This window comes from Aulonocara stuartgranti (assembly GCF_965226115.1).
Source record: "Aulonocara stuartgranti genome assembly, chromosome: 13".
Classification (NCBI taxonomy): Eukaryota; Metazoa; Chordata; class Actinopteri; order Cichliformes; family Cichlidae; genus Aulonocara; species Aulonocara stuartgranti.
In genome coordinates this window covers 271561-297567 of record NC_138949.1, presented here as the reverse complement: position 1 = coordinate 297567, position 26007 = coordinate 271561, and the positions used below count along the sequence as shown (strand labels likewise).

Here is a 26007-nt window from a genome sequence, read left to right as displayed (position 1 = left end):
AGGTAGGCATGAAGTGAGTAGCTTCACTGAGGTTCAAGATCACCTAAAGAAGCATTATTTTGAAAAGTGACTCAAATCTGCTCTGATACAAAGCCTGAGAGCATTTCTGCTGATGTGGACCAACTGAGCTGTAGCAGTCTGAGTGAAATAAGACCGGTTTCCAGATGAGGCAGGAGCTAAAGCAGAGCCAAAGCAGGTTTAGTAGGCTACAGGTTAATATGAGAAGACTCACGATGTTCACTTCCTGCAGAAATGAAAGAAATTCTGAGTCATTTTTTACTCTGTAAAACTTTTATTTCTTTTTTAAAATGAATCATTTCTGTTTAGAACAAACATGAAAGTCATGAAGCAATGCTACATTTTCCTAACAGCAGGTTTGCTAGTGGTGCTGAAACACGTGAGCATCCATAGAAACATGCACCTAAACAGGAGGCCCTGTCTTCATCATAAATTCAAAAAGCTGCTACAGATTTTTACTTCTATTGCATCTCTTTGCAAAGTTTCACATTTCATAAACACTTCTGCTCTTTACATCTCACATATATATTTGTATACTTTTACACATAAAAGCTACTCTCTCTTTGCGATAAAACTAAAATAATAGAAATAAAAAGACAGTAAGACACGAAAGTGTCTGAAATGGTCAGATGCATTCATCAAGTCGAACATTTTTCTCTTCAAATCTTCTCTGAGGTTTGAACATCTGCTGTACTGACACAGGAGGAGGAGGAGGAGGTCTGTTCCAGAGATCAGACAGATACAGATTAAAATCTCATTAGGAACATCTGTCCCTCACCTGACCACCACCATCACTGCCAGACACCAGCAAACACTCTGGTTTACTGGTTACACCTGAATGCAACCCGCTGCAGACCAATGCTAACTCTCAAAGTTTGGAATCGCTCACAAACGTCCTCATGTTTAACTTAAACAGATCAGAAAGGTCAATTTTTTCTGAATGAAAGGAAAGGTATATGTTCATTTAACACCACGCTGCAACCTGTACATACTACCTGAACCACTTTAGGGCCAATTTCCTCCTTCAACATCTCAACGAACAACCAAGACTGAGTGGTTGAGCAATAAAGGACTCTTTAGATGAGCTGGTGTTGGCCAGCTGGAGCTGGCAAATATCTGAACCGACTGCGTTTACATCCAGTCTGAAAAATAATTCCGACATGAAACACGCATTAATGTCAGAGGTGTAAAATCACTGTCGGCTCAAGCACTTCCTGAAGGTCTCCTGGACCTCCACAGTCCTCCGTGTTAAATCTTCTAGGAAGAGGAAGTTTGTGTTCTGATCTGATCTTTGTATAAATGAGAACAAAATGAAACCACATTTTCTTGATCCAGAGAAGGGTGGACTCCCGTCCCTCACTCTGAAGACGCTTGCCGAGCTGTTCCTGTCGGTGTTTGCGATGAAGAGAAGCAAGGCGAGAGGCCATCACAGCCTGATGTGTGAAGTCTACAACATCTCTCGGCGTTGAGTTTTACCGCGAACCGTTTTCACCAGGGAGACACCGTGATGAGAAAGGTCTCGTGATCACCTCGTGGTACTGCATGTGGACGATCCTTTAAGTTCGGTTCTTTCAGGTAAAAGTCTTTCTGTACGTCTCCTTTCACCCTGCAGATCATCTCTTTAACCAAAGTCCGAGTTTTAAAGGAAAACGTGACATCCTGTGAGAGATCCTCGAGTGCGAATAAAAGTTCACATCTGAGTGTTCGGACCATGAACTCGGTTAATGTGGCGGTCGGGTTTACGCCAGGTTTCTGTGCAATTTCATCGGATTTGTTTCATTAGTTGTGTCAGTGTTACCTATTGATTACTTTCCAACTACAGATTACAGTTTGATTGTTTTAGTACCAAACCCCCGGCAGACAACAGGTTTCTGATCTTTACAAGTTCACAGAGTAAAATCATGTTTCTGATTTCTGACAGGAAGTGACCTCACAGTGAAGCTGGGACTCTGATTAGCTGATTTAATTTAGTGGCCTGATTGGTCAACAGCTGCTAATATTTTAGCAATGTTTTACCATGTAGACTTTTGTTATTTCAAGAAATATAATACAACTTAAAAAAATCATTATTTATTTTTGATCTTTTGCCCTTTTTTGGAGAGAGAAAATCAGAAATGTTCACATTTATGTCTTGAGAAACAACAGCGTAGACTTTAGCTCTACACTGACCGTCAGCAAAAACACCTGGTTGGCGTGTTTTAATCACATAGTGATCCCAGAATACTTGATAAACCTGTCAGTAACCACCAGGGCTTTGGTCACATCACCAATCATCTCTGAGGTCAAAGTTCAGCATTAAATCCGTCATGAGCAAAGTCATTGATGTTTCAGACGTAGATCTGCACAGAGGTAAGTTTTGTTAGCAAACGTCATAGCAAGAACTTTAATTGAAAGCTTCCTGTTTACTGTCTCCTCTAGAGTCACACCTAACTTAGCTATAGGACTGTTAGCTCTGTCATCTATCCACGCTGTAACATGTTTAAAGTAACATATGAAATGGAAGAAAACGTAAAATAAACCCACAGACATCTGTAGCTTTACAGGCCTTACCCTAGCTTAACTTAAAGTCTGACCTGAACTGAAACCCAGATCAAAGTTGGTTTGTTAAAAAATTCACTCAAAGACAGTCCATTATTTTTCATTAACCTCAGAGGATCCGTAAAGTCTTCAAAAGCACGGAGCTGTCTGTTCTGCCTAAAGGTGAACAGCTGTGCCACTGTCACACATCAGGACTGCGTTTCCCAGAAGCCACCTGTTTTCTTACTGGTTTCTTGCTGGGCTGGTTTTCTCGGATCACGTTTAACTCTGTGTTCATTGACATAAAGCGTCCACAGCCTGAAGCAGGGGGCGCTGTAAGCAGTTTTGTTTAATTATAGACTGAGTCCAAATAAAACACGACTCCACGCTTGTTCTGGCTGTGTGATGAGTTATTCCTGAAATTTTAATTTAAAAAATCTAAACTTTGATCGGCCACAGCTGTGTCTGTGTTTGGTTAAAGCACGGTTTTATCAATCATTTCATTTTTAAAGCTCTGACCCTTCCTTTCAGGTGTGTTTGCATTATGGCTGTAACAAACATAGCTTCAGATCAAAGTGAATCTGTGGCGTGGGAAAGGTAGGCGTGCAGCCAGAAGGGCGGGGCTAGGCAGAAGTTTAGCCCCATCAGCCCTTGGAGGACAGGGACAGACCTGTCCATCGTGACAGAACAGGTACGTCATGACATCATCGTTGGTCAGTGATGAAAACAATAAGAAACTTGCATTAAGGCACACACTGGGAGACAATTTCACTCCAGATGAGATCTGAGAGGCTTTCAGGACGAGACTGAACTGAGACATCATCACAAAGGTGACACCCCTTTGAGTGCCTCACTTTGATTGGTCACTGTGGCTCATAAAGGCCAAAGTAATATTTCATGCTTGGATGTGTAAATTTAGCTCTTCCTCTCACAATACCAAAGTCCTCATTATTCTGATATTTAAACCTTTCTAATACTTTTCTCTGAAATTTTATTTCCTGAAGATTACAAATTTTCAAATCACTTGAATCAACTTTTACTTCCTCTCCAAAAATCGGCGTGTTTGCATCGACCTGAAAGCGTCTGCAAGTGGAGGCGTGTTTTCAGTTCACAGGCGTGTTTTCAATGCAGGAAGCTGTGGTCACATGACATCAGTGCTAGAAGTCAGTTCAAACATTTTCAGCCAATCAAACGGCAGATAATGATGGAGCAATGACGACCTCATCCGTCCAGCAGGAGGCACAAGGCCGTGTGTGTGTTTGTTTGATCGTTTGTTTGTTTTGTCTCTCAGGAAGCATGTCGGAGGACCAGTGTAGGGGCAGGGCTCCACTGGCCATGAGTGTGGTGGTGAGGGGTGGGAGAGCATTCACAGGAACAGGGGGGGGCGGGCTTACCCAACATCCCTCCAGAGTCCAGCGGGTACTCCAAGATGGACGCTGGTGCCGCCAGAGTGTACGGGTAATCGTATGGCGTCGTGTAGATCAGGCCAGACTCAGGCCCCACCCCTGCCATCAGTGCCGGTGTTCCATTGGGCAACACTGTCTGGATCTGCCGAATCAGAGGCATGAGAGTGGGGCCTGTGGGGGCGGGTGTACGCAGGGCAGTGGGCGGTGCCAGTACGGGGGCGGGGCCTGAGAGGACACGAGAAGCCTGTTGCGAGACGCTAGATGCTGCGAAAGAAAAGGCGAGGGATGCTGGGTATGGGTAACAGGAAAGGGGAGGGTTTATAAAAAGGGGAGGAGTTTTAGTATGCTTGCTGTAAAAAGACAAAATGAAAATCTGAATCAAACGGTGTGAATGGCATCTAAAACACTGCATGCTTCATGTTTTTCATTTTAACCAATACATTTGGCACAAATGATTCATGTTTAAAATGACTGTGTATGATTGGCCAGTCTGTCTCTTACAGGTTTTGATGCTGGCGTCTCTGTACGTCCCGTTCAGGATGGCCAACTCCATCAGCTGCATCTTCTTCAGACTGTCCTCGCCCTCTGCCTGAAACACAGACACGACTTTCAGACACGCGTGTGCTGTGAGAACATGCAGAACCGACACACACAGCAGCTTAAGTTCACACAGAATTTCATTCAGCCTGAAAGTATCAGATGTATTAAAAAGTATGAAAAACTGTAAAATACATTTAAAAAGAATCTGAAATCAGCCACTACAGAAAGATTCATGTTGTATAAAACAATCTGTAAAATATCCAAACATCAGTAAATGATCACAAAAGATCGTACGGTTACTGTGTAACCTGAGTTCTCTCCTATACTCACTCTACACCTACGACTGCACAGCCACTAACAGCTCCAACATCATTGTGAAGTTTGTGGACGACACTACAGTGGTGGGTCGTATCACCAATGGTGATGAGACGGCTTACAGGGAGGAGGTCAGCGCCCTGACCCACTGGTGTCAAGACAACCATCTCACCCTCAACGTCGCAAAGACAAAGGAGTTGATAGTGGACTTCTGGAGGTGCAGAGAAGTACACACCCCCATCACCATCAACGGCGCTGCTGTGGAGAGAGTGAGCAGCTTCCGGTTCCTTGGTGTACATCTGGCTGAGGATCTTACGTGGTCAGTACACACAAACAAAACAGTGAAGAAGGCGCAGCAGCGCCTCTTCTTTCTCAGGAGACTGAAAAGATTCGGCATGAGCCCCCGCATCCTCAGGACCTTCTATCACTGTGCCATTGAGAGCATCCTCACTGGATGCATCACCACCTGGTATGGCAACAGCACCGCCTACAACTGCAAAGCTCTCCAGCGAGTAGTGCGGTGCTCTGAACGGATAATTGGAGGTGAGCTTCCCTCCCTCCAAGACATCTATAGGAAGCGGTGCCTGAGGAAAGCGGGGAGGATCATCAAGGATTCCAGTCACCCCAGCCATAGCCTGGTAGCCTAGCCTGCTGAAGTGGAGGGCTGAGCAAGGCGATGACCCGAAGGTCCACCCCCAGCACCGTCACCACGTGCTGTCCGCAGACAGATGAACCTCAAGAGTAAACTCGAACAAGACACTCGAGGTCAGTCATAAAGTCCCAGCTCACTGAGCGGGTCCGTGCTGGCCGTGTAAGCCCATGACACAAAGGCAATGCACCAGATAGGGAGTCAGCAGGCTGGAGAGCTTTCACTCACAGGCCGTGTCAGACACAGCGAGGTCTGACAAGCATGTAAACCCGCGGCACATGGTTAGCAGGCCAGAAAGCACAGGCAGTCAGCTACAATGAGCCTGTGTGCACGCTCTCCACATGATCTCCAGCTGGAGCCTGGGGTGCACAGGGCCTGAACCCGGAATCCTAGGAGCACAGTGAGGAGAGGAAGCGTCGCTCACCGAGCAACTGAGTGGGGACCCTACTGGACACACAACCCAGCAAGAAGTGGGCAATGCCAGACAGGGAGCCAGTGCTGCTGGAGCGTAAGCCGGTGAACCGTGGGCAATGTGCCAGGGGAACACAGCCCGCAGCGTCAGCACGGCCGCTGAAAGCAGAGGGCTGAAGTAGGGACGTGACCCAAAGGGTCTGTCCCCAAGCCGCAACACCACCCTGCGCCGTCAGCAGACTGGTGAGGGGGCTGGCGGTCCAGCCAGCCGAAGCCCAAGTGGGGAACACAACCCGAAGGTCCACCCCAGGGCCGGGCGTCTGCTAAGTGCTGTTGCAGCAGGGGCGAACTCGCTACTTGTGCACAGTCGGCCCTACAGGCTGGAGAACACTTACTCACTTACTGACTGGCTCTGACTCACTGCAGTCAGAGCTGAGAAGCCACTCCGCTCGACAATGACAGGAGCCCCGCTGGTTGTGTGAACGGCGCACTGCGGGTAACACACCAGACAGAAAACTGGCTACACTAGGCTGAAGAATTCTCACTCGCCGCAGCGAGGTCCAACTGGCGTGTAAGCCAGCGAATACGGGCAATACTCCAGGAGAGCACAGCCTACCAAGCCACTTGAGCACGGCAGCTGGCTATCGCCATGACAGAAACCCGCGATATGCAGACGACGCCCCAGATGGGAAGCAAGAGTGGGCCCGACAAGACACCTGCGGACAGTAGGGAAGTGTCAGCTCACTGAGCGGGCACCTGATGGCCGTGTGACCTGTGACACAGGGGCAACGCACTAGACCGAGCCAGCGCCGCAGGCTGGAGAATTGTCAACTGCTGGCCCATGCCTGCAGCAGAGCTGGCCACTATGCCCAACTCAAAGGATGTCAGGAAGAAGGAGGGTGGTTGGAGGACAGCTGAACCTAGGCTCCGAGTCCTCCCCGCCTCACCTGAACACGGCCATCTCCACATCCCTGCATAGGCCCCTCAGCACAGCGAGGTGGCCACAGGGTAGACAGGCAGTCCCATCAGGTACAGTGGGGCAAAAAAGTATTTAGTCAGCCACCGATTGTGCAAGTTCCCCCACTTAAAATGATGACAGAGGTCAGTAATTTGCACCAGAGGTACACTTCAACTGTGAGAGACAGAATGTGAAAAAAAAATCCATGAATCCACATGGTAGGATTTGTAAAGAATTTATTCGTAAATCAGGGTGGAAAATAAGTATTTGGTCACCTCAAACAAGGAAAATCTCTGGCTCTCACAGACCTGTAACGTCTTCTGTAAGAAGCTTTTCTGTCCCCCACTCGTTACCTGTATGAATGGCACCTGTTTGAACTCATCATCTGTATAAAAGACACCTGTCCACAGCCTCAAACAGTCAGACTCCAAACTCCGCCATGGCCAAGACCAAAGAGCTTTCGAAGGACACCAGGAAAAGTATTGTAGACCTGCACCAGACTGGGAAGAGTGAATCTACAATAGGCAAGCAGCTTGGTGTGAAAAAATCAACTGTGGGAGCAATCATCAGAAAATGGAAGACATACAAGACCACTGATAATCTCCCTCGATCTGGGGCTCCACGCAAGATCTCATCCCGTGGGGTCAAAATGATCATGAGAACGGTGAGCAAAGATCCCAGAACCACACGGGGGGACCTGGTGAATGACCTGCAGAGAGCTGGGACCAAAGTAACAAAGGTCACCATCAGTAACACACTACAACGGCAGGGAATCAAATCCCGCAGTGCCAGACGTGTTCCGCTGCTGAAGCCAGTGCATGTCCAGGCCCGTCTGAAGTTTGCCAGAGAGCACATGGATGATACAGCAGAGGATTGGGAGAATGTCATGTGGTCAGATGAAACCAAAGTAGAACTTTTTGGTATAAACTCAACTCGTCGTGTTTGGAGGAAGAAGAATACTGAGTTGCATCCCAAGAACACCACACCTACTGTGAAGCATGGGGGTGGAAACATCATGCTATGGGGCTGTTTTTCTGCCAAGGGGACAGGACGACTGATCCGTGTTAAGGACAGAATGAATGGGGCCATGTATCGTGAGATTTTGAGCCAAAACCTCCTTCCATCAGTGAGAACTTTGAAGATGAAACGAGGCTGGGTCTTCCAACATGACAATGATCCAAAACACACCGCCCGGGCAACAAAGGAGTGGCTCCGTAAGAAGCATTTGAAAGTCCTGGAGTGGCCTAGCCAGTCTCCAGACCTCAACCCCATAGAAAATCTGTGGCGGGAGTTGAAAGTCCGTGTTGCTCGGCGACAGCCCCAAAACATCACTGCTCTCGAGAAGATCTGCATGGAGGAATGGGCCAAAATACCAGCTACTGTGTGTGCAAACCTGGTAAAGACCTATAGTAAACGTTTGACCTCTGTTATTGCCAACAAAGGTTATGTTACAAAGTATTGAGTTGTATTTTTGTTATTGACCAAATACTTATTTTCCACCCTGATTTACCAATAAATTCTTTACAAATCCTACCATGTGGATTCATGGATTTTTTTTCACATTCTGTCTCTCACAGTTGAAGTGTACCTCTGGTGCAAATTACTGACCTCTGTCATCATTTTAAGTGGGGGAACTTGCACAATCGGTGGCTGACTAAATACTTTTTTGCCCCACTGTAACCCTGGTCGTCTGACCAGAGTCAAGCGTCATAAACATCATCCTCCTGAGAATCAACCTCCACCGGCACAGGCCTCACAGAGGCGGGGCAATGGGAGGCAACGCTGCAGCCATCATCTCCATTTTAGCCCAAGAGGCACAAGATTGGGGAGGGCTCTCCATGTCCCCAGCCTGCCTGCAGCTGACGTGTCAAGCTCCATCCCTGTAGAGGGAGCGACGAAATGGCCGCCAGCAGGGCATCAGTTACCCTCACGCCCCTGTTAGGGCATGCTGCCCTGCCCAGGGAGGGCCCGAAGGGGCGTCCAAAGAGACCAGGGACAGGGCTATTGGGGGAGGGGCCAAAGGCAAACTACTCCCACCATGCATAGCAGCAACCATCTGCGGGCAGGGGACCACAAATGCTGGGATGCAGCACACTCACTGCCTGCAACCAGACCAATCAGGCAGCAGCGGCACATGAGATAGGAGGCGCTGTGGCTGTATGACATCATCAACCTTGAGGTTCGCTCTACTAGATGGGACCTCAGGAAAGGCTAGTTCCCACACCCGTCATGCTCTAATTAAGAGCTGAAGGGACCCATTTTGCCCGACACTGTGCCTGGGGACCAGCAGGGGGCAGCCCAGGGACAGGTGGGTGACAGGTGACAGGTGAAAGCGTATGCTTGGAAATCTGACATCCTTCCCACTGTAGCCGAGCAACGAGCCGAGTCTTGCTAGCTGCACCCAAGCTATGGGCAACGGCAGACAGGCTAACAGACCGGAGAATGCTCACTCGCCAGCTGTAGCACAGCGAAGTCCCAGTGCCGTGAAGCCTGCAAGGCGGGCAAGATGCCGAGGGAACACGGGCAAGATGCCACACACACAGACGGCAGCTCGATCGGCAAAGGAACCGGGCCACAGGAGACCAACTAGGGGAAACCGGGGCCGAGGGAAAGATAAAGGGGAACCAAGCTAAGGGGAACCACGGCTGAGGGAAACCAGCTAAGGGAGACCAAGCTAAGGGAAAGGGCAGGGGAGAGGCTAGCACCCAGGGAGGCTGCCGAAAGAGGCTCCTGACGGATGCACACACACACACAGCACTCTCGAAGAAAAGTCACTCACACACACGACACAAGTGGAGATCAAACAATCACGTCAAACAGTCATGTCATGTCTGCACAGCTGTTTTATACGTGAGCTGTGGGGCGTGGCCGGGCAAGCTGGAGTGTCTTAAAGAATTATCAACGCCCCACGACCAAGGGGGTTCATACCCCGTATATATGGAATATATAACGGTGTGGAGAGATAGTCTCGATATGCTAGAGACCATTCAAGTCCCAGAAATAAACTTTTGTCAAATTAAGATGACTTGAACTCATGATGGTTACAGTATCCTATGAGCACGCTCAGTAACCAGCCTGCTTAGGGCTGTGCAGACCACATGGGGCGCTGCTGTCCACCACACAACGGCGATTATTTCTACCAATTCCTGAGAGGAAACACAACACAACATCAAACACACACGACACACCTGCCACGAGCTCGTTAGACAATCAGCTCGTCAGTTAACATCTTTCATTTTCTTCAGTCCAACTACAAACTGACTTCTAAACCACTTTGTGTCTCTGCAACATGAAAGTAACTTCAATGCCTCCCTCCAACTTCCTGTTAGAAAACACGCACACACACACACACACACACACAAAGAGAATCATCAGGTGCCCAGACTCACTTCCTAGTTTTTTTTCTTCCTGCCTCTGCACAAATCAAGGAAGTGAGAGTGGAGGAAGTGAAGATCAGCAGAATAACTGCACTTCCTGTCTCTCTCTCTCACACACACACACACGCAAACACACACACTCCTAAATCTAGAAGTGATTCTAACATGAACATGAAGGTTAAAGCCCAAGGGCTGAAACCCCAAAGTGAGGTTGATGTCAGCGACCCGAGTCCGTTTACCTGCCGAATCACCATGGTGACTGATGCTGAGCATCACCAGGTGAGGCTCAGAGTTTCCTCTGATTCTTTAATGCAGCATGTTTTCAGAGTGAGAGATTCTCTGTGTGCAGCATGTTCCTGAAAGCAATGAATGAAGAAGCTCCAGCAGATCAGACTGAAAGTGCACGTGTTCATGGGGCGATCGTGGCTCAAGAGTTGGGAGTTCGCCTTGTAATCAGAAGGTTGCTGGTTCGAGCCCCGGCTTGGACAGTCGCAGTTGTTGTGTCCTTGGGCAAGACGCTTCACCCGTTGCCTACTGGTGGTGGCCAGAGGGCCCGGTGGCGCCAGTGTCCAGCAGCCTCACCTCTGTCAGTGCGCCCCAGGGTGGCTGTGGCTGCAATGTAGCTGCCATCACCAGTGTGTGAATGTGTGTGTGAATGGGTGGATGACTGGATGTGTAAAGCGCTATGGGGTCCTTAGGGACTAGTAAAGCGCTATACAAATACAGGCCATTTACCTTTCATGTGATCAAGTGTTCATGTGATCATGAAACATGAACGCCTTTTCAACCAATCACATTCGTTCCCTCTGATCTGATCTCACGTGCCCTTCATCAGGCTGTGGGACAGGAAGCTGTCATGTTTCACAGCTGTGATGTGAAGCTGTCACCTAGGAAACAAACAGCAGCGCTGAGCGCGCTCAGAGCAACATCCTTCCTGCCATTCAAACCTTTATTCTTCTCTGTCACAAATCAGCAGATTAACCAGTTTCTGCTGCTCCACCTCTGAGGGGTTCACCTCTTTACAGGTTTCATCATCATCATAGACCTTTAATGTCTCTGGTCAGAGCACCTGGCGCTAATAGAGATCCCGGCTTAACAGAAAAAGTTGATAAATAGCAAGTTTTAGAGTTCATCAAGCCAGCGAACTTGAAGAAAGCCTGGATATGTAGAACTTCCTTTGTCCTCACAAAAACACACACAGGTCAGAGGTCAGGGGACTCACAGCAGGCACGAGCAGCTTGGTGACTTCATCTACAGCTCGTTTGAGTTTGATGTCGGCTCGGTTCTGGGCGTCTTCCACCATGATGAGGACATGAAGGTCCTCGTTCAGGTGCTCCCAGTTTGGCTTCCCTCTGTTCTGGTCTTCCTGCAGGTGGAGACATGAGTGAAGACAGAGACAAGTAGTAAATATTCACATGCTGTCTGGTGTTCACAATTGACTGACTTTGGTGAAATGCATCCAGGGAGTTACAGTTTGTTTTTACATTCACTGTCTGTAGTCCTCAGAAGAGGGGCCTCAAAGCTAAAGGCTCTGTGTCCCATTCTACTTTTAAATACTCTAGGAACTATAAGTAAGCCACCAGATCACAACAACAGTCACCTCAAGGTAATTTATATTATAAGGTTAAAAAAAACTGAGATTAACTGAAGGCTTTACAGGGAGTTTTTAGGACTTCCTGATAATAATGAATGACAGTCGTCCAGCCTGGAAGTAATAAATGCATGAACTAGTTTTTCAGCGTCACTCTGAGACAGGATATTTCTAACTTTAGAGATGTTGCACAAATGGAAGAAAGCAGTCTCACATATTTGTTTAATATTTGCATTGGAGGACATGTCCTGGTCAAAGTTTAACTAATTGGTTACACTTTTTAACTAATTGGTGTGTGTTATATGGCTTCATGGACAGATAGAGCTGGGTGTCATCTGCATAGCAGTGTAAATGTATGCTCTGTCTTCTAATGATGCTGCCTAAGGGAAGCATGTATAATGGAAACAGAATTGGTCCTAGCACTGAACCCTGTGGAACTCCATAATTAACCTCAGTGTGTGAAGTAGATTCTCCATTTATACGAACAAATTGAGTCTGTTAGATAGATATGACACAAACCACTGCAGCACAGTACCTGTAATACCTACAGCATGCTATATATTGCGATCTTCTGCTGGCGTTCAGCCTGTTAGCGTGTTAGCAGGAAGTCTGCTGAGTTAGCAGAGGATCGGCAGATGATTGGACGATCGTTTTCTTGCACAGATGAGTGGTCTTAACAAAAACTGTATGAGTTTCAGCACGACATCAGTGCAAAACCAACACCCCCCTCATTCATTGTCCTCCCTCTCCTCTAGCTCCATCTGGCTTGTGTTGAACTGTTGCTACGCCTGTCTCATGTACCTCTGTTAGCGTAGCAGGTGGCTAACCTTGTCAGCGTCACACACGCAGAAACACAAACACGCATGTTTTTTCAGCAGTTTGACCTGAAATGTTTGAAATAGTTTCTTCACTGTGAATCATTCAGAGAGTCTTAATCCTGAGGAGACCGTGTGACTCGGCTGCTTCTGCAGACTCAGAGCTTTCACAGGAAGCAGCTCGTCAGCTCTTATTTTAGAGTCTCAGCTCTTCCTGAAAGTTGGCAGACAAACTTTCTGACACACGGGTGCATGAAGCAACATCCTGTTCGGAGTTGTATTTAAAATCTCAAGCTAAAGACAAATTCATGTCACAAGTCTTTCTTCAGTCTGACAGGACCTAACCCTAACCCAAAATGTCCTGTCCTTTCTGCCAAAGCAGAATGAAACTTTATAAAGTTCAGAATGCAAGCTGGGATTTTGGCTTCAGTTTGAAGTTCAAGCAACAGAAGAGTTTAAGAGCTTTTTTGGAAGGATGTGTGACTTTATTTTTATAGTTTTCAAACTGAACTCTAATCAGTGAAAGTCTCAGTTTTAGGGACAGACCATCCATCTGAGACAGCGACAGATTTTCGGGCTTCGTTGGAGCCACAGATACTTCCTGTTTCGGACATGAACTATTTCTCCAATCAGGCCCATCCCACATTAGTCTGCACCTGCATGAAGAAAGACCCTGCTCAAACTGGTTTGGTCCACTGAGCTCAGGCTGGATCCTGCATGTTCTTCTGCAGGTATCTGTTTCGGGTTGAGTGGACGTTCGCTGTGATAGGATAGAAGTTCAAGTAAAAGGAAAGACGCAGCTCAGCGTTCGTTGATGCACTCAGAACCTGCAGATTCACAACAATAAGCGGTCACTTCACTGAGCGACCTAATTCTACTGACACGTTCTATTCTGACTGATCTCCTCTGTGCACACATCAAACCGAATGTTACAAAGTCCTTCAGAAAATGCACAATAAAACACAAGCAGAATGCAGAGTTAACCCTAACATCTGGAATAAAATTCATAAGAACACACTCTCTGTGATAAGGAAATGTGTCATACCTCAGCAGCCGTGCACGTTCTCACTCTTCTAGCTTCTCAAACAAAGAGAAGGCTCTTCGTTCGTTTTAAATGTTGAAACACATCTGAGTGATGCTCAGGCTCACGTGTTCTGTCTCTGGATCAGCCCTGCATATCTACACCAGATGTGTATTTTCATATGTGTTGTTCTTTAAATGAAAATCTGCTGACTGACCTCTGACTGTGTTTCAGTGTCAGGCATTTTCACTTTTTACGTCACTGCTTTGATTAAACCAAGAAAATCAAATATTTGAAATATAAGAAGAAAAATTTCATCTTATGCCTTCTGTGTGCGTGCGTATGAGCGTGTATTCATATCTTTGTGGGTAGCAATAATTGGAAGTTTACTACACTTATGGGGACCAAAATCCTGGTCCCCACAAGTCTGAAGGCATGTTTGAGACTAAATGTGTTTTTAGTGTCAGGGTGATAGCTAGGGCTTAGGCTCAAGGTTAGGCATTCATTTTTCATGGTTAGGGGCTAAGGAACGCATTGTGTTAATTACATGTCCCCACAAGATATGAATACCTGACATGCTGTGTGTGCATGTGCACGTTACCTTCTTCTTGTCTCTCATAGAGCCTCTTCCTCTCACCATGATCTTACATCCAGTTTCAGCCTCCAGCTGCTTCGCTGTCAGACCGCGAGGGCCCAGAATCCTCCCCACAAAGTTAAACTGACATACACACACAGGTCAGCCTGTTACCATGACAACCTAAGCACTAATCAGCCAATCCTCTTTCAGAAATAGCCATAAATAGTTAGAATGAATCTACTGAGTCGTAAAACTTTGAAACAGAGCAACACTGATGGAAACACAGGAAATGAATTATTATTGGTGCATCACGATGATCCACACACACAGACATACGTCGGGATGCTCCTTCACGGGGACGTAGAGTTTCTCCTGCAGCTGCACCGTTGGGCCGACAGCGTCCGGCAGCTCGCTGCTCTTCTCCGATCCGTTCAGCGTGTCCGTGTACATGTCCTTCCTCACGCGGCTGATCTCTGAAACACACACACACGCAGGAAGTGGAAAACTGTTCTGCGGTCTGGCCAATCAGAAGCTGATTCTGTTTGGAGTTCGTGGCAGAGGTGAGTGGGACGCACAGGCCATCAGCACTAAAACACCTGCAGCAGGTAAAGAGGAGCTGATGGAGCTCGGAGGGAAACAAACAGCTGGAATCAAACTTAACTGAAAACCGATGTTTCAGCGCGCCGTCTTCAGACTTGTCCTTTATGTTCAGGTTTTCAGCGCTGGAGGCACTGTTTCTCTGCGTTTTGTTTTGCTGCTCACCTTTTCTTTGTGTTTGGAGTAAATCTGATCAGACATTCAGGTTTTATATTTGTAACTGATTTAAAGGTCGTGTTCATATTTTTCCAAACATCACCGTGCGAACCTCTGAAACCTGAGGTGACGATGATGTTCTCACCTGATTCCATGATCTGTCATTCCCGTGTCCTCTTTAGCTTCTTGTATCTGCAGGTGAGATGGATGTGATGGATGATGAAGGTGGAACTGATGATCTGTGTGACTGCTGCTCTCCTCGTGGAGTTTGAACCTTGAAGCAGCCAGACGATAACCTGACCTGCAAACATCGGTCAGCTTTCCCTTCATGTTGAGCCTGATCAGTGAACAGCTGAGTGTAATAATGTTCATGTTTCACAGATCAAGCTCAACTGAAGAGAACACTTTAACCTGTGTGGTTTCTTAGTCTTCTAGGTCCTGCAACTCCTTAAGTTCTTAAGTTTAAGGCATTTGGAGGTTCTTGCAAATGTTTCACTGGACAGAACGATGTGGTGTCTCGGGTCTTTGTCCTCTGGTAGGCTTGTCCTCTCGGGGGTCATCCTCACAGTTGCTGACCCACCCTGTAATCGTGTGAGTTATGGGTCAAGCTGTGAGTTGGTGTCGAACCACCTGAGAGGAGGTCTGAAGACTGTGTTACAGGCGGCTGATTGCTGATGGGTCCCCCCTCTGTGGAGACCACCATCCACCTTTACTGCAGTTATAACGGTTGGTGTTCTCGGTCCTTTCTCCTTTACAGAGCCGCAGCTTTATCACTGTGATAACTTTGACAGATTTGGTCCTGCAAATGTTTAACACTGGGACATGTCTGGTTACAAAATAAAGCAAAAAAGCAAAACAACATGTGACAACAATCATTTGACATCACCCTGCAGACGAAGACTTAGGCCAGCAGACCTTTGGAGAGGTCTGTAGTTAGAAACCAGCTAAAAACTCTGTGTTATAGCAGCTAGCTGTGGGGTTCCTCAGGACTCCTGTGTTGCTTCTGTATTCTTTCATGTGCATGTTTTTAGCATGTTGGTTTAACATGTGGCATTGAACGTGTGTTTAAGCTGCAGCTCAGCTCTTTGTTTCTGTCTTGAAACAGCAGCAAGTAGGGACGTGAAACCAGTGCAGCTTTCACAGGAAGTTGCAGTATCCCAGGTAACTGTTTCCATGATGATCGCACATCTTATACTGACCACCACCCCGGTAAGATTTATTTCTCCCTCGCAATGCATGCTGGGAGACTTTATGAAGCTGTCTGTGTGGTGATTCAGAGCAACAAAACAGCCCTCACCATCAGCCAATCAGGAGCTAGGAGTGCGCACACACACGCACACACACACACACACATGCGCGCACACACACACACACACACACACGAACATGCAACTCTGAGTTCTGAGTTCATCCTCATGTCAGACGGCTGTTTGCAGCAGACGTCTGTGAGCAGGAAACAGGAAACAAGCAGCTGCACAGGTAGGAAACACCTGAGCATCTCCTCAGCAGGTTAGAAACACACTAACCTGCTGGTTAGCATCAGAGACTTTCCATCACATCAAGTGATCTCCTCACAGTCTGCAGCTCCTGCAGCATCACGGCCACAATAACCAGCAACATGGGAGCAGGCAACCCGCCCTCAGGACCAGTGTTGGTCAAGTTACTTGAAAAAAGTAATCAGTAACTAATTACTGATTACTTCCACCAAAAAGTAACCCTCTTACTTTACTGATTACTTATTTTCAAAAGTAATTAATTACTTAGTTACTTAGTTACTTTTTAAAAACATGATTTACAACCTGAAGAGGTGATAAAGCGACAGATCTTTCAGCCCAATTCTACTTTTTCTGCATAATCCATCATACAAAATGTAATCAAATGGAAAAGTATCTTTTTAAAACTTGTTTTATCAGTTTTAATCTTTTAACTTTATGCATCAAGCAAAGATTTAATTATATGCAACATTCTCTGACTGGAAGAAATTAGTTTAACATTTAAACCTATTTTCTGCACATTCCAGCACATAAAATAAAATATTTTTTGTGTTTTCACTCAGTCTTTCAAATAGATGCAAGTAAAACACAGCAGAAAATAAATAAAGTCAAAGACTCAGCGGTCCTGTTGCTCTATTTTCACCTGTAAAGCAGGAGTGGGGTAGGCGGAGGTTTACCCTGGTGCAGGTGTGCCGCGGTCAGTGGAAGAATCCGCGAGTTTCTCTGTGAGTTTCCCATTACGTCGTAGCTACTCGGTGCTTGTTGGAAGTTTAGGGGTTTTTTCGCTGTAAAAAGAAGTTTTCTTCCCACGCACAGCGGACACTAATGTTTTTGTCACTTTTTATGGAATCAAACTCAAAGTAAGGTCAGTACTTCCACGCTTTAAACGCTGCACGCTCATACTCTCTCTGCACTCGATATATGATCCATTGTTGATCTGCACACAGCTGTTGTCACGGACGTCGCACTCGCTTACGTCACTGTCATGAGACAGACAAAAATCACGGTTTTAGTAACGCAGTAACGCAGCGTTCCTACGGGAAAGTGACAGTAATCTAATTATCGTTTTTGCAATAGTAATCCCTTACTTTACTCGTTACTTGAGAAAAGTAATCAGATTACAGTAACGCGTTACTGCCCATCTCTGCTCAGGACACACCTCCAAAATAAACCAACGTGCTTTCAGTCCGCCTACAACATTCACTTCAATGTCAATGCCCCGAGTCATGGCGCAGAGGAGGAGATCACCAGTCATGAAAGGTTATCGTATAAGCACCATGTCCTCACATGGTCTCTTCGTCACCCTCATTGTCGCCCTGATTCCAACGTGAACCATCACAGAGGTCTTCAAAGGATCATCTTACACTGAGGAGTCAACACAGAGACCTAACAGGCAGGAACGTCCTCTCTACAATGGTTAAAATGGGATGTTGGTCCTCACAAAGTCAGACAGACACACACACACTGGTACTAGTGGTTTTACTGTCTGAGGCTATTACAGCAGGGACGCCAGCCAGAGGGGATTCTGGGTAAATTGATTTTCTTCTCTCTCTCTGACTGACACACACACACACACACACACACACACACACACACACACACACACACACACTTCATCTGAGCTTTTGAATTAATTGATTAGACCAATTAAATGATGAATAGCTGCACTTAGTGTAATTGAGACGCACACAGAGGACAGAAATAAAGAGGAGTAAGGTTTCATACTGTGGTGTGTTCAGGTGCTGTTGGAAAAGCAGTGTTCAGACACATGCCACAATTCTCCCTAGCGTCAGGTCTAGCCGTCCAATCACAGCGCACTTTCTACATCAGTAACTCACAGGTAAACAACACACCTGACACGTTGGCCATGTTGGTCCGAGTTCACAGGACTCTACTGTAAACGAACCTAACTGTTATTAAGTGTTTATTAGGTAAATACCCCCTGTGGCCATCTAGTGAAATGCAGTCTAACCCTAGCATCTACAACCCGGCTCTAAAAAAGCTCACTCGCTGAGAAAATGTAAATGTAAGCAGAATATTGAGTCATATTTCATTATCTATAGAAATCAAGTGTTTAAACTGAGGAAATCATTTCACCGTTTTAATATAAATATCAGATATATTTGAATTGTCTCCAAAAAGCCTGGTGTTTAGCAGCCAATCAGGTGAGCGGGCAGCAGGTCAGTCTCATGACTGGGTATAAAAAGAGCTTCTTGGAGGGCGTGTGCTGTACAGACGTGTCTATATCCTGCACACCTGAGTGTCAGTGTAGTGATAGCAAAGCTCATCTGGGCATGTGTGGCTAACTTACAGATAGCCGGCCAGCCTCAGCGTGCTCGAAGTATGAACTTCATGGAAAAGCAGATCACCTGACAGAGACACAGGTGAGCTAATGTGAGCCAGGTGGACGTCTGCTGCATCAGTCTGCAGATCAATCGACCCTCACTGACCATGAGCTTCTTGTATTTCAGTCCTTCTCAAACTGTGAAACTTTATTCAAACATTCACACCTGCAGAAAACATCTGTGCGCACACAAACTGAACCAGATGTTCTCATTCCTCCACCTCGATGTCCGCTGGAGCACTGCCACATAATGTCAGCAGTCACATGACCACAATAACCTCACAGCAGCCCAGAAGGCTCCAACAGCACAAACACAGCCGAGGTCCAGTTCAGGAGAAGCTAGCAGACAGCAACAAGAGCCGCCTGTGTCCCATCCACCTGTCAGTCACAGAGGCCATGCCCCTAATAATGCAATGAGGCTGTAAAGTGACTGAGTTGGATTCCTACTGATTAGTGAAAATTGTGGGTGGGGTTAAACGTGCCAGCTCACCCATTTGTTTTTTAATCTTTCTGATCAATGAAATCAATAAATGATGATCAGTTATTAAAATCCATGATCACTAAAGTATGATACGTTACTCGAGTATGCTTCAGACAGTACTTTTACTCTGAAAACACATAGCACACTTTCTGACAGTACTTACTGCAGTACATGTAGTACTGCCAGCACTTTAACTTGTAGAAGTTTTAAAAGAAAAAGTATCAGGATGGTTTCAGTAAACTTTTCCTTTGATTTAAACCCTCTCGCGCGCGTGCGGGTCTCACCTTCGTCCAGGAGCCTCTCCAGGTGCTGGAAGATTCCGCAGAAGTTCGGCAGACCGCTCATCAGCTTCTTGTCGTTCATGAGTTGCATCAGGTAATCCGGACCGGGTCTGGGCTTCTCCCTCCCCTCCATCCTCCCCACCACGACCCGCCGAACTACACGGATCCGGACCGCAGCGGACTGCACGGCATCAGCATGAATCCAGACCCGCTCCAGACACGGAGGCGCCTTGAGTCCCGCACGCTCGGCTCCGAGTCCGGGTTTAACGCTCCAGCTGCTTCGGCTTTGCCCGGCTCTCCGCCCTCCGCTCCGCGCAGAACAGCGCTGTGTGTCGGCCAGCAGCGGCTCTGAGCCTCCGCTCCGCGCACACGGGGGGGCTTCAAAATAAAACTCTAACTAACTAACTAACTAACCAAATAACTAACTAACTAACTAACGTGTGTGTGGTATTTTGTTCCCAGGCGTCACCATCAATAAAGCTGCTCCGTTTGAACGTGTCCCTCTAAATAGTTTTATTGGTTTTAATGGTTTTTTTCACATGGAAATGAGTCTCGTCCGCCTCCTCCTCTTCCTCTCCCTCTTCATCACCCACCTCCTCTCCAGAGCCTGGGACTCACAGAAGAACAAAGGAGGGGAAAACAAAAACTTTTCTTCTTTGTGAGTTTGGCTGAAAATCGCTTTGGGTGATGAAGAGCAGGAGGGAAATGAAGAGGAGAAGCGTGATGAAGAGGAGCAGGTGCAGCTGCTCCTCAGAGCAGCTCATGAAGAGTTTAAGGGTTGATCCGTCACCTCCGTGAGGAGGTGTTTACTTCCTGTAATGAAGGCATCCTCACCGTCGTGCTCACCTGTACACTTACCTCAGGGGTTGGATCATAAACACATCTAAAACCTGCAGGATCCCGGCCCTCGAGGCCTGGAGTTGGACACCTGTGCTCTACTAGCTCTGAGTTAACAATTACTGAAAGTAGTTTTTTCCTTGCCTGCCCAGCCCTTTCCTGGTGTGGACCCAAAGTGCCCTTTTGTTGAGGGTTTTTTGTGTATGTGTGGCGTCCTGCCTGTGCTCCTCAACAATAATATTTAACTTTTAATCACAGTTCTGCTAAATTAAAGGATCTTTCTTGCATCTGTCACATGATGACCATTAACCAGTGATCGCTCTTGACTGCAGATACGAGTCGGGAACCAGCTCGCAAAGAGCCCCTACGTTTTGACACTTGAGCTGTGAGGAGTTGTGAGAAACAGAAAGTAACTGGGAGACGCAGACTGAGGCAACAGAAACCAGTTAGTAGGTGAATAGCCTACACTGTAGTCTACAAAACACAGGAGTGTTAGCTTATTATGGACACGTGGGTCAGCTGTTCTGTGGAAACATGGTGTGTGTGCCTGTACATTACCTGTCCTTTATTACCTGCACACGTGTCCTGGTCATTAGCTGCTAGCTAACTGTGTAAGGCTGTCATGGATCTGCAGCTCTGTCCACCATCTCAGGGAACAAGTTTAAGAAATCTTATCGAGTGATATATCACATGAGAGGAGAGAGCTACCGCACAGATTTTCATTATTTTAATATGATGCTCTACGACGTTACAACGATACCAGAAAGTTCCTCAAAATTACACACAGCACAGATAAAATCTCAAAATTTTATAGAAGCCAAACATTTCCGCAGATTTTGCTCCAAGCATATGTGTAAATATCATAAAACTGGATAATAAAACGGAGGCTGCTCAGCCTGAGCTGAAGGCTCTGAGTCTGAACAGACAAAAAGTCACCGTTTTGGTTTTAGGACGTCTTTCAGCTGGTGGAGGTCAGTCGGGTGGACAAACAAGCCCATCTGGGGTCAGCTGACAGGGTCACGTGACCAGAGCCTGGACGACCTGTTACGAGTGGAACAATGAAAGTTTTCTCTGACGGACAAACAACAGAGTGAGAGTGTGTGAGCGCAGGCGAGGTGTGTGTGTCCACTGGTTTCATCAGGAGGTCACTCCAGTTTCTCCCCTTTACTTTGATCACATGATCAGAGCACCACATTGTCAGCTGAGCACTGACGAGTACTACAGACTACTTCAGTGTACTGAGAGGTACTACAGGGAACCACAGTGTAACAGAGATTTATGCAGTACTTGTACTGGCATTTTGTTTTCGGATGAATTTCTGGAACGACAGAAATCTGCGGACCTCTCTGCCCACTCTGATTGGTGGGAACAAACAACATCGCTGTCATGTGACCTTTAGGAGACCTTCAGACTGCGTAGGTCACACTGACCTCAGATCATAAGGTCAAAGGTCACGGTGATAGACTCACAGCCTCCTCTGTCTGCATGGGGTCTGTTCTGAGCTGGCTTGAGCTTCTTCTGCTTCTCCTTTGGTTCGATCCACACTGTGGACAAGCGCACGCACCTGTGACTCACCTGTGCACAGATGCTCTCTGTCATCAGGCTCTCTGAACGCTGACTCAGTGAAGCCCTTTCATATCCACAGCCTTCAGTCTCATCTTTAGAGGAAGGTTTAAAAGCTCAAAGACAGACATCAGCAGTCTTCTTGTGGTGTGTGTGTTTGTGTGTGTATGTGTGTCACAAAATGTACTTGATAATGAGGGTGGGAAGTTGCAATAATCCCCCCAAGGACCAGAAGCAGACAGAAATGGACCCAGGAAAATCAGACCATCCGCAGCCACCAAGAGTACCGAAGACCCGAAGCCACACATCTCTGCGATATCCACCTGCCTATCCCAGCAGGAGAAGGAGGGAGGCTCCAGATGTGGTGGCAGTCCCAGACAACCAGTGGCGAGAGCAGCCGAACTCGCCAGAGGACGGCCACCCCAGTGCGAGCCGGAATCAGGGTTCCAGGGATCCAGGCACCTATAAACCGCCCGGTACCTGGCAGGTACCTGGGAGCCCCCTCCCAACATATTTAAGATTGAATCATTAACTAATGGCAGGACTTCAGACATGAGAATGACACCAACAGAATGATCTGCCATTTGACTTTCTTACTTTTCCCTATGAAGCACCGTTGCCTGTGGGAGGGCTTCCAGGAGATTCCACAGCTGTTTCTGTGCAGGTTCATCCATCCATTCTTTTCCACTTATCAGGGTCGTGGGGCATGGGGGGGCTTACCAAAGGCTGAGAAGCAGGGTACACCTTGGATAGGTCGCCAGTCTGACGCAGGGCTAACACAGACAGCCATTCACACCTACGGATAATTCCAAATCATCGATTAAACTAACCCCACTAACTGTGTGTGTTTAAACTGTGGAAAGGCCCCGGCCACATGGTGCTTTATATTCTAAGGTAAAGCAAGCATTTGGTGACAGTGGGAAGTAAAATCTTCCTTTTAACAAGAAGAAACCTCCGGCAATACCAGGCTCAGCGAGGGGTGGGCGTGGTTACAGGAGGGAGATAATAATAATAATAATAATGGATTGGATTTATATAGCGCTTTTCAAGGCACCCAAAGCGCTTTACAATGCCACTATTCATTCACTCTCACATTCACACACTGGTGGAGGCAGCTACAGTTGTAGTTACAGCTGCCCTGGGGCAGACTGACAGAGGCGAGGCTGCCATATCGCTCCATCGTCCCCTCTGGCCAACACCAGTAGGCGGTAGGTATCTTGCCCAAGGACACAACGACCGAGACTGTCCGAGCCGGGGCTCGAACCAGCAACCTTCCGATTACAAGACGAACACACAATCGCCACGATCGCCCCTAGATAGGCGATTTAGTCATTATCATACCTGCACACAGCTGCACAGGTGCGGCTCTGCAGGAATCATTGACAGAGTCAAACTGAGTTAAAGCTCAGTCAGCAGCTGTAGTACTGCACAGAGTACTGCAGTACTGTAGTGTAGTGCTGGGTGTCATACAGTGTATGATACAGTATATAGTAGTAGTACTGGTAGCTCTTTATGTGTTGACTGTCCAGGTTCACTTTGTGAGGACGTGCAGTGAGCATTCCTGCTCCCCTGCGTGCCTACCCTCTCTGGGACTCCTCCTCCTCCTCTGATGGACGAAGGAGGTCCTGGGAAAAGGTCGTGGTTTTTGGTTCAGACTGATTACCAACCCCACAAATCACCACAGACACTTTCATTAAAGGAGCAGCTCCTCTAAGATGAGGAGGCCGAAGAGGAGTCAGGGAGACGCCACCACGTCTTCCTCTTCGTCCTGCTCCTTTCACATTTTCTCCCACAGTCGGGCCTTTTAGGAGTCCTGGATCAGCTCTGGCTGTTTGGGTTCAGTCCAGACCTCCGAGCTGTTTGAAAGGAGGCCGGAGCGCACCCCCGCTCCCCCTCCTCCTCCTCCCGTTGTCAGCAGCGTTAGACTCTCAGAGCGTCTTTCAACAGGGAAGAAAAGAAAACGGTCTTCATGAAGAAGGCCGGCTGGTTTCAGGAAGTAAGGGGGGGCACAGTGAAGGAGTCTTTGTGTCGGCTGTTTTCCGCCCAGCGACCACTGATTCATATTCAAATGGAGTTCTGAATGGACACACACAATGATGTCATTCGAAAGAAAGAGAGAACTCAGTGGGAAGAACGTCATGTGACATGTTAGTCACATGACGTTCTACAGAACAGAACCATCTGTACAGCACCTCCTCAGTGGTCCAGCTGCCTCAGCCAGCTCTGATTGGATGATCTGGGGTTTTATCAGGTGGGTGGAGCCACCAAAATTGACTGAAACCTATTGGTTGGTTTCTTGATGACCTTTGACCCTGCACAAACAGTGTTACTGAGGAACAGAATGAAGCTTTTTAGGACGCCCGTCCTGATAAAGCCTCCCTCCTGTCCCAGCAGCAGGGAGAACACGTTCAAGGTTGAAGGTTGAAGGTTCTTTATTTGTCACATGAATAGTTATACAAGTATAACACACAGTGAAATGTAGCCTGACACGCTCCTCGACATGTGCAAAAATGGGGGGGGGGGGGGGGGGGGGTAGAGGTAGAACATTATATATATATAGTATATACACTGGGTGAATGTGCAGTAGTAGCAGCAAGCAGGTGAATTCTGTACATTAATATGAATAGACATCTGACTATTTTACAGGATAGACAATATAAACATATTTAAAATGAAAGGAATTGAAATGTACATTGTGCCTTGGTTTAGAGTGTCTGGAAGAGTCCTGTCTCAGTCAATTATAGATGATGTGAGAGGGCGGGTGTGTGTGTTTAGGGCACGGATGGCTTGGGGATAGAAGCTCCTCTTGAGTCTCTCTGTCCTTGCCCGGAAGATGCGGAACCTTCTACCAGATTGCAGAAGTTGGAACAGTTTGTTGCCAGGATGGGACGGGTCCTTCAGTATCTGCTCTAGTCCGGCATCTCCTGGTGTAGGTGTCCTGAAGCGGGGGGAGAGCAATCCTGCAGCAGCGTTCTGCTGTACAGATCACTCTCTGGAGAGCTTTTTGGTCCTTCACACAGCTGTTCCCAAACCACGATGTCATGTTCTGTGTGAGGATGCTCTCCACAGCGCCTGTATAGAAAATCCTGAGGATCTTTGGAGAGACCCTGAACTTCCTCAGTTGTCGTAGGTGATACAGGCGCTGCCTAGCCTTTTTGGTCTGGACCTGAATGTGGGCAGCCCATGTCAGGTCTGAGGAGATGTGGACACCAAGATACTTGAAGGACTGCACCCTCTCCACTGGAGCTCCATTGATGATAATGGGCTTGTAGTCTCTGTGCTGACCCCTTCTAACGTCCACGTTAGACTTCATGCAGTAAATTGTGTCACATTTACATAACTCGTTTAAATACTCTCCTCCTGGGAGTGAAACAAACACATGTGCATAAGGCCCAAAATGTTGCTGTTCACAGCTGTCGGGACAAACAGACTCTGAGCCTCTGCAGGAACCCTGTGTTTGTTCTCTGCAGACATCAGTGACTCTGACCCCAAATGCTCCTCTTCCTTCCAGCCTCTGTAGTGCACTATACATTCACAGGCTGCTCTCATTTATATGACCTCCAGAAGATTTGCATTTTGTAGTCCATCTTCTGGATATTGTAGTTTCAGCACGGTGGACACGCAGCATCCCATTGTTAAGCAGAGACGAGTGTGAGGTCGTTCCACTTCTCAGCGCACCGCTCTGCACTTCTCCTCACCTCCTCTCTCAAGCTCTCGAGGCCTTTAAACCCAGAGTTCAAATAAATCAGCCAGGCCCTCTGCAGGGGAGCAGGTGAACTGTCAGAAAGGGAAACTGAGCCACTTCCTGCTGCAGACGTCATTTCCTTGAAAATCATAATCAATAACTGGGCATCAGACAGAGGTCGGGATGTCAGAACAAGAATTCAACCGGCAACTGTGAGGAACCCGGACAAACACATAGACACAGATACACACACACAAACACAGATACACGCACACACAGACACACACACACGTGTGTGTATTCATATCCTCATGGGGACATCTCATTGACTTAACCCTTCCCTAGCCCAGGGGTCGGTAACCTGCAGCTCGGGAG

The 26007-nt window shown here is 47.3% G+C and overlaps 1 protein-coding gene across 1 annotated transcript; it reads right to left on the bottom strand.

The window, feature by feature from the left end:
* Positions 1 to 272: 272 nt before the first annotated feature.
* Positions 273 to 22459, bottom strand: qkib (QKI, KH domain containing, RNA binding b; the record flags this gene model as incomplete). The annotated part of the gene is made up of 9 exons (XM_082557859.1): positions 273 to 4205; positions 4443 to 4530; positions 11414 to 11557; positions 14220 to 14336; positions 14532 to 14668; positions 19551 to 19944; positions 20087 to 20154; positions 21854 to 21928; positions 22213 to 22459. The coding sequence occupies 9 exons, from the start codon at positions 22457 to 22459 to the stop codon at positions 3823 to 3825; spliced, it is 1653 nt and encodes a 550-aa protein (XP_082413985.1). The 3' UTR covers positions 273 to 3822.
* Between the last annotated feature and the right edge of the window lie 3548 nt (positions 22460 to 26007).